This window comes from Abrus precatorius, unplaced genomic scaffold, assembly GCF_003935025.1.
Source record: "Abrus precatorius isolate BTA unplaced genomic scaffold, Abrus_2018 Scaffold7, whole genome shotgun sequence".
NCBI lineage: Eukaryota > Viridiplantae > Streptophyta > Magnoliopsida > Fabales > Fabaceae > Abrus > Abrus precatorius.
Window position 1 is genome coordinate 23401262 of NW_020874417.1, and position 15040 is coordinate 23416301.

A 15040-nucleotide genomic window follows, 5' to 3' on the forward strand; every position below is an offset into this window, starting at 1 on the left:
TCCATTTAACATAAATGGCAATTTTTTTTTATTTCTTGGTTCAGATTCAGTCATATTATAACTATTGAATTGTGTCTTACATGTTCTAATTTTCTTAGGAGATTTTAATATCGGGGCAATCCAATTAAAATATGCTGAAATTTTTTGTCCCTTCCTTTGGCTATTCTTTAGATCCAAATGAATAATAAATAAACCATATAGAATGATACATAACAGAAAATGATTTATTAGATAAGAAAGCATGCACAAGTTTAAGCAATTTTGAGTTTTTGCAGGTGGCGATTGTAGTATTATTATTTATTGGCAATGACATGTGGAAATGACAATTTGCTAGATGGCACAGTTACATGGCTAACTCTTCCTCTTCACTCTCCCTAGTGGTGGAAGTGGTTGACCACTCTCAGCAGCAATAGCAGATACAAAGTGACTCATAAGCCAGCCAAAACCATAATTATCTTTTTGTTTTCTTTTTCCAAAGAGGAATGAAAAAAAGGCACGCTACAAACACATTCTTGTTTCAGCAAAGCAGAATGTAGATAATCTATAATTAGGGAATTATTACAGCTAGGGAGAGCAAGACTGAAAGATGGTGCAAAAGCTTCCAAGATTTTCTAATACAAAGAAAGAGACAATTCCTTAGAAAATAACAAAAGAAGAGACGAATGAAGTACACCAAAACCTCTTGATTAAATATTCACGAGAGAGAGAGAAAAAGAAAGGATCATGACCTACCCTCCTAGGAAAGGAGGCTCAGAACTAGAAAATACTTGCAATCCCCATTGTTTTGTTTATTACTATAAACAACACCCATTACTGAGTCTCCCTCACCATCTCTTTCTTCTCTACCTTCCCATCCCAACCTTTTTCACCTCAAACAGAAACACATTTATTTTCATTTTTTCCACTTGGTTCTTTCAGTTGTCACTCATGGAAGTTAATCCTACAACCACTGTACCTCAAGGGCCACCAACTAAGAACCATTCTTACACACAGCACCACCTACATTCAGAAAAACATATCTATAAACATAACCATATCCATTTCACCTCCAAAACCATTCTCCTAACCATTGCAGTTGTCACTTTAGTTACTGTCCTATTATTGATTTTTCTGGTCATATTCTTGATCCGTAGGCAAAAATCTTCCAACAAGAGTGGAACTTGTGAAGAAGACAGCAGAGTGCTTCATGACACAAGCAGCAGGCTCATTGCTTCAACAACGTCCAACTTTAATTCTAGCCCAGGTAATTAGTGGCACATGTTATCAACTAATTGCAAACAGTTTCTTGTAATTACTATATTTGCAAACTTATCCTAGTTACTAATTTCTAGCTGTGAATTATAATTGCTTGTTGTGTAGATGATCGCATGAACTTGTCGCTAGTATATCATTAGTTGTTCTTTCAATTTAATTCAAACGTGTCCTTAAACTTATTATTGGTCTTAAAAATTCAGAAGCTAATTCATAAAATGCTTGGAGACACTAATTGCAGATGTGAAAGGTGGGTGCCTTCATGGGGGGAATTTGAGCAGGACCCCAGTAGCTAAAATTCGAGGAGTCCAAGTGTTCACTTACAGGGAGCTAGAAGTTGCTACGGATGGATTCAGTGAAGCAAATGTGATCGGTAATGGAGGGTATGGTTTGATGTATAGAGGAGTATTAAGTGATGGCACTTTGGCAGCAATTAAGTTGCTGTGCAGTGACGGCAAGCAAGGGGAGCGTGCCTTCAGAGTAGAGGTGAGTGTGTGAGTGTACTTCATTTAATGGTTTGATATATATATCCTCTTGTTGTTACTTGCTCTATCTCTCTTTATGTCTCCTTTACTTGCATTAGATCCGGTTTGTTCAGAGACATTGTTTTTGTCTTTTGTTAAGCTGAAGCTTCTATTGGTTGCCAAAGAAAATTTCTATGTCGTAATGAATAGTTTATGCTAATGTGGAAGGAGTCTTGCAACCTATCACGTGACAACCTTATTATACTTTCTGGCTCCTATATTAGTTTATGCCTTTATGACATCGCATTTGACTCGAGTAGTGAATGGTATTTGACAGGGATATAAATTATTTTCATATTTTTCAGCATCTTTTGGCCAAGAATATACTGATTTAAAAGTCAGAGAATGTTAAATATTAAAAAAAAAATCCTTCATAAAACTAAATAATTGAAGTTATCAAGTAATTTGAATTGTACACTATTACTGAATAAAAAAATTTAGTCTCTTATTACTAGGTCCTTAAAATACGTGGAGTAAGACATTTCCTATTTATAAAACGAATTTTCTGGCCTTTTGCAATCAAAATTGGGACCATGAAATTGGAATGCAAAGCCCTTATCTTTGGATGAGTCCATGCCGCTTGCCAACTCATATGGTGAGCTTTATTCAAATGCAGCACATGGGTGGGAAGACTAAATGACATTTATTGCAGGTCGATCTCCTAAGCCGCTTGCACAGTCCTTATTTGGTGGAGTTACTTGGCTATTGTGCTGACCAATCCCACAGGTTATTGATATTTGAATACATGCACAATGGTACACTGCACCATCATCTACACTCCCCCAACAATCAAACTGAACCGTTGGATTGGTGGGCCCGGATGAGGATAGCCCTTGATTGTGGGAGGGCACTGGAATTCCTGCATGAACATGCAGCGTCACCAGTGATCCACCGTGACTTCAAGAGTAACAACGTTCTACTGGATCAAAATTTCCGTGCCAAGGTGTCAGATTTTGGATTGGCTAAGATGGGATCAGAGAAACGGAACGGTCAGGTTTCCACCCGTGTGTTGGGGACCACTGGATATCTTGCACCAGAGTGAGTTTGAAACCACCCTGCCTTATCTTCACTCTTCACCCACTCCCACTACATAACTTGCAATCTTAAAAAAATATTACTATTAAAGAACCATGCACATGGTCAAACTCACGTCCCTATCATGCAGCCTGTAATTTTTTAAACGTTGTGATTTCATTATGACGCATAAATCTCATTGCTCGCCATTCATGATAATATTTTTATAATTTGCTTCCTAATTTATAGCATAAGTTTAATTTGTCCCTTGAATTTGGGCATCATGTAGGTACGCCTCCACGGGTAAGCTTACTACAAAGTCTGATGTTTACAGCTACGGCGTGGTTCTTCTCGAACTGCTAACAGGACGAGTACCAGTTGATATCAAGCGGCCCCCAGGAGAACACGTCCTTGTCTCTTGGGTCAGTAAATACTTGCACCATGCAAATGTTCTAAATGATTTTGTTTAAAATCAAAAGACAAAAGAATGCCGAGTGTTATTCCTTCGGAATATTAATGAGGAAGCTAAACTGTAACAAATACCATATTTCTAATTATGGATTCTGGGAAATGAGCTTGTAAGACTGATCATATTTTCTTTTGTTACACATGATCCTTGTTGTTCACCAGGCTCTTTCAAGGTTGACAAACAGAGAAAAGGTTGTGGAAATGGTTGACCCAGCACTACGTGGACAGTACTCAAAGAAGGATTTAATTCAGGTTGAACTTGGTTTCTTTTAATCAGTGATTATCTCCTACTCGAATCATTATACTATATGTCCTGAACTAATTATATTTTTCCATCAAATAACAATTTGCCTTCTGCTACTACGGGGTTTACAGATAGCTGCCATTGCAGCAATGTGCATACAACCAGAAGCTGACTACAGACCATTCATGACAGATGTTGTACAATCACTGATACCGCTAGTTAGGAACCCATCTCTTAGTTCATCCAGTTCCCTGAGATTTCAGAAACAAAAAACACCGAGTCCAAGTCACTAAGTGTGCATTGGGTTTCTACAATATTCTGTTTGAAAAGAGTAGCAGCCGCCTGGAAATAAAGTGGTTTTCCTTCTTTTAAACTGAAAAAGTGCTTCCACAGACATTAAGGAGAAAAAAAAAATGCACAATATCACACTTCATTGGTCGTCATCAAGTTGGCAACTTAGGTCACCGGAATTCCGTCACTCCTACTGCCGCCAACAGCGAAAACGAGAGGAAGAAAATGCAGGAGAGAGACAATTCAAATCTTCCTTTGAGGCCAATAAGGACAAAATCTTTTGCATTCACTCATGAAAACGTACAATTCTAGATATTTTTTTCTTCATCATTTTAATATCTACATGGAATGTTAACACCTTTTTAGATTGGTTTTGTGATGACAAAGTTACTAAGACGCATGGTACAAATTAAGCGCATATGAATTTCCTAAAAATTATATCGCTGATATGTGTAGAACATTGCTTCTGTAATATGATGAAACTTAATATCCATTCGTTCAAATTCTTAAATCCCGTAACTCATCGCCTGAAAGCAAACTACCATTCGTCCAAATATATCGAATCACTTTGGGCCAATGGAAGAATATTGCGCTTCCACTCACATGAGATCGATTATGTCTAGCTTCTTTCAATCCGGCAAAGAGCTCAATTTTAGCCATTAGCAAAAGGTGCCATTGGCCAACTATATTGAAAGCTAATTCACTTTTTTCTATAAAGAGCAGTACGAACTTACAGAAGTGAAGGAGAAAATGGAATAATGCTGATCTGTATCATGGACTTACTATATCACTCCCTGGCTGAATGCGAGGGATTCCCCAAAAATCACGCAAGCACAAGGGGAATCCCTGCAAGTCATATCAACTGATATTTCCACGACAAAAAAAGATGCAGCAAAATCATCATTGCAACCGTCCCTCAGAATCAAGATCAAGATAAATTAATATTATCAACCAGAGCAACAAGGGAAGAGCCACACTTATGAACTATGAGAAATTATCACCCGTAGAGTATTTGACTATTTGTAACGCATTGAGAATCTTTGGGAATGAAACGTCCTTTTTAACAATCTGTCGGATATTTCTTCGTTTCATGCAGAAATTACTTTTGTCGTGCCATCCTGATAACGTGGATAAATGCATCCAAATCGTGGACAGAAAATGACAGGAGATAGATGATAAGTGGCCCTAACGTGGTTAAAATTCATATACTTTTGTTTTAACAAATTTCTTATACTAAGTAATCGTTATGTACTTATTGTATTGTATTCAATAGTAAAATTGAAACCTACAGGATCTCAAGCCGAAATCTGTCTACATCAGCACTGGTACCCTTCCAAACCAGTACAACCACAACAATACCGTAAAAATATATGCGGGGACAGGGACAATTTCCACAATCGATAAAAAGTAGCCCTGACTGCCTCTAGACCAAAGTAAGAGTTTGATAGATACTAGTTCAGAAAACAGGCAAGTAATGAGAATAATTGAAATTTATATTCACTAAGCTCCCCGCCCCCCTCCCAAACAGTTATGCATCAATGTGATCTCACATTCAACAAGATGAGGTTAGACAGAATGTACAGAAACAAGAAGCAAGCCTTTTTTCTCACTAAGTTAGATTAGTTAGATGGATTAAATGACACTAGTATTCTATTGTGAATCATGTCCATAGACAATACATTGACCTCTAAAATCCATCTTGATGGTTTCCCCGATAATTTTTCTCAATCACCCTCTATCTCCAGCGATAAGGCTACCATCCATCTGATCTACTCTCCTAATTGGAGCTTCTACCAATCTTTTCCATACATGCCCAAACCACTTAAGGCAAGATTCTACCATTTTTTCTAAAGTATTGTACAAAGACAAGAATATCCCTCAACTGAGGGCATTCGGGAGCAATAACTCTCCCTCCCAACTTCTCTCAACAACTGAAAACAAAATCCAATCTTCACCCTATTCCTAGTTATACCCTATGGCACCCCTTCTTTCCAATTCAGTTAAGCTGAGAACAGTCCAGCTGTTCTATTGCTACTAACTAACTACCTCTTCAATTATCAGAGCTGTTTTCTTAGTCACACTCCTAAGTGTACTTTGGGTTCTGTTGATGAGATTATAAATCAAGCCTATATAAGTCTCATGAGATGTATCTTGCTTGAGCGAATATTATTAAACAACCAGTGAAAACTTCATAATAATTTTATTTTTCAGCTTCTGATTCTCTGACAACAACTGATTCTTCACTCTCCTCCACTTGTGAAGTGCTGTTCCTCTTTCCAACTCTGTCAGAATATTTGGCAAAAGCTGCAGAAAGGGCAGATTTGACAGTCAATTCAGGTTCTTTCTTCCTACGTTTGCTTAAATCATCTACATCCTTCTGATTGTCTTCAATCAAGGTGGAAAATTCAGCATCATTCCTGAATGATATATCTGGACTAGCTGGCTTGTTCTGGAAAGAGGCCTCAGGAATTGGTTGCCGGCTGGATTCCATGCGCTTGAAGGGTTCATGAAAAGTGTCAAACAAGCGCTTGACCTGTTGTCAGAAAGTGTACAAAATATTCAGGCTTCTTTTGGTTTATATCACTGTGGACTATGGCACCTGATTGTGCAACCACAGCCACCAAAAAAAGTTCAAATCATCATCCTATCCCACTTTTACCAGTGGTAAATAGAACTTTTCTTGACTCAGCCAGCTCAACTGGTGAGCTGGTCAGCAAACAAGACCATGTATGCTACTGCATTTGATGTACAATTGAACCAGTACGAACCAGATTGAGCACTGGGTTGAACCAGTATCAGGTTAAAGGATTGAACCAGTTTTGCAAAAAAATAAATGCGAAGTTCTATGTTAAGGTTTGAATTTGAATTTCTGACATCATAATTGAGTCAGATAACATCAATCACTACAACACAGTTATTAGTTTTACACACACATGCACACACAGTTCAATTGTACCTTGCGCTCTCCTATGCCAGGGCAACGAGCTAGATCTTCCATGGATGCACCCATAATGTGAGAGAGAGACTAAAAAGACAAGAATCCAGCTTAATGGAAATGCTTTTACAAATAAATTCAATCAATATGCGTGTCTGTATGTGTACTAAAAAATGACATACATACCCCAAATGTGGTACCAAGGGTGACTACATCAGTCTTGTTAACATGCCGAACTGTTGTAAGGGAATGTGTTAGCTACATTTGAAAGTAAATAGGTTCAGCACATTTGATGAACATGTTCAGACTAATGAAGTGCAACCTTAATATTTTGGTTTTGGAATTACTAAAACCATAATAAATTAATGTGTAGGGAGGAAAAAAAAACACAACCACACCCGTGATAGATAGTCTGTATCCATTTGGCCTTGAATAATGTCTGCAGGCTTGTTTTCATAGACTTTTATGGTCTCCAAGTAACGGCCACATTCCTCCAGGCTATAACAACAGCAGAATGAAACAATATAAAATCAATTAGACAGGTAAGAGGAATCTTGTCAGGTGCTACTACATATACTGAAATTAATATGCATGCTAGAGTAATCCCAAGCCCCCTTTAAATGGTACAAGTTCTGCTAAAACAAAAGTTCCACAAGAAATTACAATAAGCTTTTTTCCTTTCAGGATGTATATGCTGTAATAGAGTCAGCTAAAACAAGAAAAAGATGAAAACCAAAACAGCTAGACACATTAATATTCTTCATCAAATTGCTAGCACAAACTCTCCTCCTTAATAGGAGGTTCAATATCCATATGATCTAACTGGAATTCAATAAGAAATTTGTTATTGTGTAGTAGATAATAGCAACACTCTCACGCTACTGAGAGAAGAAAAAAGTCTTCAGTATACTTCACAAGCAGTTAAAGGAAAGTCAATTGCACCTCCATCCACATAGGAGGGTACAGTCATGAAGCAAAGCTGTTTTTGTAACTTCAAGTAGAGGCTTTATTACATCCTCCTGCAATCAATAAGAAAAAACACTAAGGCACCTACTTGACGTCTACAATTGAACAACTACATTTAAAGTATAAATTTCAAGAGATCATTGGAAAACATATGCTATAAAGGTTTGAATAAGAATATAAAAGGGAGCCTGACCACATCAACATGGCATAAAACAACACGAAGCTTGAAATTCTTCTGCAACTCCCTTATTCTATAATATAAGTAGTCTGGATGCAGCAGATGATATCGAAGACTGCATCAAACAATCCACTTAAGTCAAGTTGATGCATAAATATTATTAAACCCAACTGCCAGAACAATAACGACTTCTCAAATATTTAAGTAACCACACACAGGCGACAAGGAATCTTGACAACAAGCAGGACAATAAACCAGAAAGTTCCACGTCCCTAGGTATACGAGAGATCACATAGTCACATGTAATTATTGCACATACATGCCGCAGTAATACCGACAGATCATGCTCCAGGAGATCCACTGTTGATTAGCAATTTGATATGAATTTTCAACAAGTGAGCAAATGTTTTTCCCAACCCCATTTTAACTCACAAAATTTACAATAGAAAGCACCGTTTATTCGACTTGACACCAACGAACGTTATAAACAAACTTCACCACATCCGGTGTGGCACGGCCCTAAAATTACCAGAAAAACAAGCAAGTTTATACAACAACGAAAAAAAAGAAGCAGAGACAAAATAACCTGATATAAAGAGCACAAGAGCTTTGACCGAGCAAGTAATCACAAACAATATCAGCAAATGTCCATCTAACGTTCCTAATGTGTTTGAGTAAGGGATTTCCCTTCTGCAAATCAGAAAATAAATTTCACTTCGAGACAATAATAATATCAGAAAAACTTTAATCAGTTTATTTCTTAATATTATGCACGATAAAAATATAAATTATATTGATTGGACCTGTCTGTGGCTCACAAGAATTGCATTGCGAGTTTGCGTGATTTGAGAGGACGGTAGTGTTGACGAAGCAGAAGCAGAAGCAGAAGCAGCAGCAGCAGATGATGTCGACGTTGAAGATGGAGCGTCCGATTTACCAGTTTCCCTAATCAAAATTAATTAAAGCAAAGTGGTGAGAATGAAAACGAGGAAGAAGACAAAGATAGTAAGAGAATGAAGAAGCATAAACCTTGAGAGAGACGGAGGGGGGGGAGAGTAGAACTCAGAGGATTTGACGAAGGCGAAAGCTTCAGAAAAGGTTTGGGAGGGAACGAAGAGAGAAGGTGGAGTGGATCTCGCCTGCGAACTTTCAACCACTTCTTGATAAGAAGGTATTCTTATCACAACCGAACTCTTCTTGTTTTCATCAGCTTCTTCATTCTGCTTCTGCATCTTCCTTTCTCTGCTCACCAATCTCTTCAATTCGCGCGAAGTGGTTACTCGGACTTGTTTCTTGTTACTTGCAAATGCCGTACTGGTGTCAAATGGGCTTGTAATGGCGTTCCTTATTGCCATTTTTGGGCCTTCTTAAAACAAAGATCTTCTTCGGCCCATGTCAAGATCATGGGCCTTTTAAAGTATGGCGGTAACTTAATGAAATTTAACACAGAAGAGCATTGCTTTTTGCATCCAATTATTTTTATTTGTATTAATTTTTTTTGTAAAATTTGTCTTAAAAAAATACCCTTATTACAATTATAAAGTATTTCTCTTTTTGTCCTTTCAATTTTCTTCTTCTTCTTTTTCTTTCATTTTTATCTCATTCTCTTCTTTTTACAACGACTTAATTTTTTAAAAAATTATTCTCAATTTTCTTCACCAACATTTTTTTTGTGATCTTTCAAATAAGATAAGTTATTTACCAATTTCATATAGTTTATCATTACTCTTCATTGGAAAAAAATGATTTCAGACAAGCAAGGACTCTTGTCATCAACGCTTCTAGAATATTAAATTTTGGAAACTTATTCAATATGCTTCTGTAAATTATTTTTCAAAAATTCAGGAATTATCCTATGTTCCTTATTTTGGAAAATAAATTTCGGAAGCTTGTTAACCAAATTTCGTAATTTAAATTCCAAAAGCTCACTTAACTTTTGAAAATTAAAGTATATAAGTTTGATTTACAAGCTTTCAAACTTTGATTTTTGAAAATTTATTGTAATTTGAGTACTAGATTTTAATTTTTTGAAGTGTAGATTGATTATGCTTTCAAAATTTAATTTTCGTAATTCAGATTATAACAGACTTCTAGAATTTAAATTTTGAAAGTTATTATCAAGAAAATATAAAAGATTGAGGTTCTTGAGAATAAAGTCTCATTGCTCTAAATGTGCAATTTCAAATATATAATTGTTCCTGTGAAGATACATTTGTTCACTGCAACTTCTGTTCTTATCTTTTGTTATGACGTTTTTGTAGAATATTTCAGATTCTCCTTATACGTAGAGGGGAGGGTACCTGCAATGACAGAGCAATAAATGTTATTAAATATTTTAAAGTCAACACTTTACCTATCCTTTTTACCTTCTTTTTATAGGTATAATATTGGGCTAATGGGCTTGATGAGTCAATCTTAGATTAACCTCCTGATTGCTTGAATAATTAATCTTTTCTTTACTAGTTATTAACTTATTAATTTATTTTGGACTAAACCCTCACTTTAGTCCCTGAGAGAATTTGAGTTCAGCATTTTAGTCCTTAAGACATTTAAAATATCACGTTAGTATCCAACTTCCTTCTCTGTCATTCATTTTAGTTCCTGACGTTAGACCCGGTTAAGTAATCGTGACAGAAGGCTGAGTTATCACGGTAAGTGCTATGTCAGAATCTCACCTGGTAGAAACAACATCATTTTTGGAAGCTATCGTGGCACCTCTGATAGTGAAACAATGTCGTTGTGATCCAAGCCCCTTTTGCCCTAACTTAATCACATAATTCCTCATTTGTGTCAAAGAAGAACCTTAACCTAAGTTCACCCAGAACCTTGCCCAACATCTTGTTTGTCGTTGTATTTGGGGGTGAAACATTTTAAATTCAAAAGTTAGTGGAACAGTTAAAGAGAAATTCTTTTGATACTAAAAGAGATGCAACAACATAACTCTGCTTCTTTCTAAGCACAATATGGATAACAGAATAGTGATTTCAAATTTTGGTGCCATTAGCTTATTAGTTGATTTACTTCAATCAACTTATACGACAATCCAAGAAAATTTTGTTACAACACTCTTTAACTTATCAATCAGTGATGACAACAAAACTGCAATTGCAAATGTTGGGGGCATTGAACCTTTGATTCATGTCCTTAAGACATGGAGTCCAGAAGCCAAGAAGAACTCAGCTGCCACACTTTTTAGCTTATCGGTTATTGAGGAAAACAAAATAAGAATAAGGAGGTCTGGGGCAATTAGACCATTGGTTGATTTATTAGGGAATAGAACCCCTTGGGGGGAAAAAGATGATGCCACTGCTTTATTTAATTTGTCAATATTTCATGAAAACAAGGATCGGATCGTGCAAGCCGGTGCTGTGAAGTATCTTGTAGAGTTAATAGAACCCGCAGCTAGAATGGTTGATAAGGCAGTGGTTATATTAACAAATCTTGCCACAATACAAGAAGAGAAGACAACAATTGGTCAGGAAGGTGGGATTCGTATTCTGGGTGAGGTCATTTAGTTGGGTTCTTGAATTACAACGACATTGTTTCACTATTAGAGGTGCCACGACAGCTTTCAAAAATGAAGTCGTTTCTGTCAGGTGGAATTCTAACATAGCACTTAACATGACAACTCAGTCTTCTATCACGATTTCTTAATAGGGTCTGACGTCAAAGACTAAAATAAATGACGAAGAAGGAAGTTGGGGACTAACGTGATATTTTAAATGTCTTATGAACTAAAATGCTGGACTCAAATTCTCTCAGGGACTAAAGTGAGGGTTTAGTTATTTACTTTGATATGACCGAAAGGGTATTAGTACTTCTCATCCAAAAGAGAGGCCGAAGGAATGTTAGTACTGCCTCATCCAGGGATGTGACCGAAAAGGTGTTGGTACCCCTCGTCCAAAGGTGTGGCCGAAAGGATGTTGGTGTCCCTTATCTAGAGGTAAGGCCGAAGGGGTGTTCGGTTATCTGTTTTACTAAAAATGATCGAATGGTGCCTTATTCGATACAATAATAATCTTATATTTCAATATACTAACTATGTAAGCTTTTAACTACTTGATTATTCGTGATGAATAAATATCAATAATGATTTTTCACATTTGTTTGTGTAATTTTAATGGAAATATAATTCTTTTCACTACCTTTTAAAAAACTAATTGAGAACTATTACACTTTTTACTTTAATGTAGAATATCAACTTTTTAATTTAAATTTATATTAATTGACAAGAATAAACACTAACTAATTTTACAATTATATACTTACAATATAATGCTCTCTTCCCTGTGTTTTACAATTTAATGTATTAAAAATGAGGATAAATTTGAATTTTCTCTAATTCAATAAATTTTTGTTTATAGGTGTGAAATATTCTGCTGTTGTTAGTAAATGTGCACACATTTAGTAAATAAGGAACTTTAACGCAGAATCTCTTACTCAAGAGGCTATTCTATTGGATTGGGCTCTCTTTGTGGACTTGAATCCTAACAATTAATTGATAAAATTAGGTAGAAAAATAGGACTTAATCCATATATTGCAGAAACTAAAATAAGAGACATAAATAGAGCATTACAATTATTAGGGTAGTCTTTCAAGGGCTTAGCTTCCTCCTAAATCCAAATGTTCCAGTTGATTTGTTTCTTTTTACTCTTGCCATCGTTGTAGTATCGTCTAAAATAATTTATTAAGCCATGTTTTAATATTAGTTAAAACAATTTAATTTGGCCCTAATTATTTAGCCCATAACATACAGGGTCAGGGTGGGGATACCCATGGGTTGGCCCTGACCCAGGAAATACTTTCAAATTTTGTTCAACAAACCCTAATCTCAATTTTCTCATTATTCTCAACTCTCGCAGCACAAAACACCTAAGCTCTGGTGTGCTCCACAATGACTAATTGAGCAACAAACAAGATCAATATCTAAAGCAATTGGAGCTGCTACTTCTTCCTCACTAGTTGGTGGCTTGGTCGTACTAGTGGTTGCAATGGCTCTAGGGATTATTTACGTGACTTGTTCCTATTGGCTTTTCTGAAATCATCCGTCATTTGCAGCAAAAACTTTTGTTTGAGCTATCTAGAGAGCTTGCAGCTGAAACAAACTGAGTCAAAGGTGAGAAGACCACTTTCCTGTAGGATAATGTAAAAAGACGCAAAAGTAACAAGCAATGCCTATTTTTTAATTTTTTAGAGGGAAAGTATGTTTATTGCCACAAAAACCAACTAGTCCCTGCTACTTACATATCACATTCACAATTGTTGGTTTTCCACTGTGCCAATGTCCCCTGCCGTATAGTTTATGTTTCTGGATTATAATATAAAATAGGGTCGTTGTTAATGAGAAGTATAAAATTTTTATTAAAATTAAAGTGTATTAAATCATTGCATAAGTACATTAATAATATTTTTAAATATTACTCAAGACTAGCATTTGCTTATAAAAACATTACTCGAAACACACCTTAGTTTATGATAAATGGTAAAAATGGACATGTTGTTGTCTTGGTCACTTCCTCTCTTTTCTTATCCATTTGTACTAGTTGATAGGATAGGACGTGTATAATTAGTTTATCTTTCTTTAAAATTTAAACAATTCACATGCTTTGGTTACCCTATACTTTCAAGTACAGTTTCAAGAGCATAGATAACAACGCAATTTAAAACAACAAAACGCACAAGTTGTTATATCTTACTCTGCTTATACTGTGTTACCATCAAATTCAACCAATCAACTAGTTGTTATCTATTTTAATATTTGAAAATAATTAATCATTTTATGTCGCTGATTCTAATAACAAACAAAAATATAAAATGTTTTTATATACTTCAGAAAGACTGACTCAACCACAACAGAGAAATGTAAATGAATTTATATTTCATTTTTAATTATATGCTGAACAATATTTCTTTTTCAGGTGTTACTTTGTTATTCAATGAACCACTAGAGGCTCGAAAACCTGATTTTTGGGAGATACATAAAGACTAAAGAAGGATAGGGAGATAGATCTTCTTCTAGGTTGCTTCATTTTTTACCCTTTTGGATAAAGAGACATCACCACTTGCCACCAAGGTTAGTAGAAAGTGATCTGTATTGGATTTTTTACTGTTACTTTGGTGTGTAAAACATGAAATATAAAAGTCATATGCCCACCTAAATCCACCTGTTGTTATCCCAAATTCACTTTATCATTTTTTCTTAAAACTATTAATATATAGTTTAGAAATTTAGTAATTTCATAAAATAATAATCTACCAATATAGTTTTTATAATAGATTTTGTTTTATTACATTTATTAAATAATACTTAAATGTTTTTGTTCTAATTTTTATCTTATGTTTGTTTTAATGCATATGAACTATAAATTATATTATGGATTCTATGAATAAGACTTTGAATATAGATGACGAAATTGTTTCTGAAACTCCTTCTATATTATCTAGAAGTGTCGAGACACCTAAGAAACACCTTTCAAATGTTTAGAAATATTTCACTAAAACTGGTGTAGATAAGGATGAAGTTGAAAGAGTTGTGTGCAAATATTGTGGCCATGATTATGCTATTGAAAAAAATCTTAAGATAAAAAATCATTATGGAACTTCACATTTAAGTCGACATGTTTCAGTTTATAAAAACATTCAAAGTTCAACTACATAGATGCAATTCCTACTCAAGATGTAAATTTTGATGAGAGAAATATTAACCAAAAGACTCAATGTAACATTCTTACACAAGCCATAATTAAACATAATCTTCCTTTCAACTTTGTAAAGTATGATATGATCAGAGAGTGGATCAATTATGTGAATCCTAATATTGTAATGCCCTCTAGGAATACTGTTGCGTCAGATGTTTAAAAAAATTTACATGAGAGAGAAGGAAAAACTCAAAGAAGTCATGTGTAATTTTCCTAATAGAGTATGTCTTACCTCCGATGTTTGGACAACAGTTACGAGTGAGGGTTATATTTGCTTAACTGTTTATTTTGTTGATGAGAATTGGAGATTAGTAAGTAAGATTCTTATTTTTTGTCAAATGAAACTACCTCACATTGAAGTTGAATTAGAAGCCACTTTATTTGATTGCTTGAAGTGTGAATACCATTTCTTTTCTTTTCCACGTTTACTCTTAAATTTTTATACTTTTGTTTTCACAAAAAATATATAA

General features: G+C 35.2%; 2 protein-coding genes across 2 annotated transcripts; one reads left to right on the plus strand and one right to left on the minus strand.

The window, feature by feature from the left end:
- Window positions 1-927: 927 nt before the first annotated feature.
- Window positions 928-4047, plus strand: LOC113873214 (probable serine/threonine-protein kinase PBL21). The gene is made up of 6 exons (XM_027511252.1): window positions 928-1243; window positions 1493-1737; window positions 2428-2813; window positions 3079-3211; window positions 3420-3509; window positions 3633-4047. The coding sequence occupies exons 1-6, from the start codon at window positions 928-930 to the stop codon at window positions 3792-3794; spliced, it is 1332 nt and encodes a 443-aa protein (XP_027367053.1). The 3' UTR covers window positions 3795-4047.
- Window positions 4048-5219: 1172 nt separating this feature from the next.
- On the minus strand, window positions 5220-9166 carry LOC113872647 (DNA excision repair protein ERCC-1). The gene is made up of 9 exons (XM_027510352.1): window positions 8901-9166; window positions 8675-8816; window positions 8458-8561; window positions 7887-7986; window positions 7670-7746; window positions 7126-7225; window positions 6914-6985; window positions 6749-6817; window positions 5220-6325 (listed from the first exon to the last, which is right to left on the minus strand). Exons 1-9 carry the CDS (start codon window positions 9101-9103, stop codon window positions 5993-5995), a joined length of 1200 nt encoding a protein of 399 aa, XP_027366153.1. The 5' UTR covers window positions 9104-9166; the 3' UTR covers window positions 5220-5992.
- Between the last annotated feature and the right edge of the window lie 5874 nt (window positions 9167-15040).

What these genes read in the sequence shown, in the direction of transcription:
- LOC113873214 (XM_027511252.1), top strand. Translation starts at nt 928, where the DNA reads ATGGAAGTTAATCCTACAACCACTGTACCTCAAGGGCCACCAACTAAG. An exon ending in AGCGTGCCTTCAGAGTAGAG is followed by an intron (nt 1,738 to 2,427) that starts GTGAGTGTGTGA and finishes CATTTATTGCAG; the next exon opens with GTCGATCTCCTAAGCCGCTT. An exon ending in ACTGGATATCTTGCACCAGA is followed by an intron (nt 2,814 to 3,078) that starts GTGAGTTTGAAA and finishes GGCATCATGTAG; the next exon opens with GTACGCCTCCACGGGTAAGC.
- LOC113872647 (XM_027510352.1), bottom strand. Translation starts at nt 9,103, where the DNA reads ATGCAGAAGCAGAATGAAGAAGCTGATGAAAACAAGAAGAGTTCGGTT. An exon ending in TCTTGTGCTCTTTATATCAG is followed by an intron (nt 7,987 to 8,457) that starts GTTATTTTGTCT and finishes TGTTTGATGCAG; the next exon opens with TCTTCGATATCATCTGCTGC. An exon ending in TTTTATGCCATGTTGATGTG is followed by an intron (nt 7,747 to 7,886) that starts GTCAGGCTCCCT and finishes TATTGATTGCAG; the next exon opens with GAGGATGTAATAAAGCCTCT.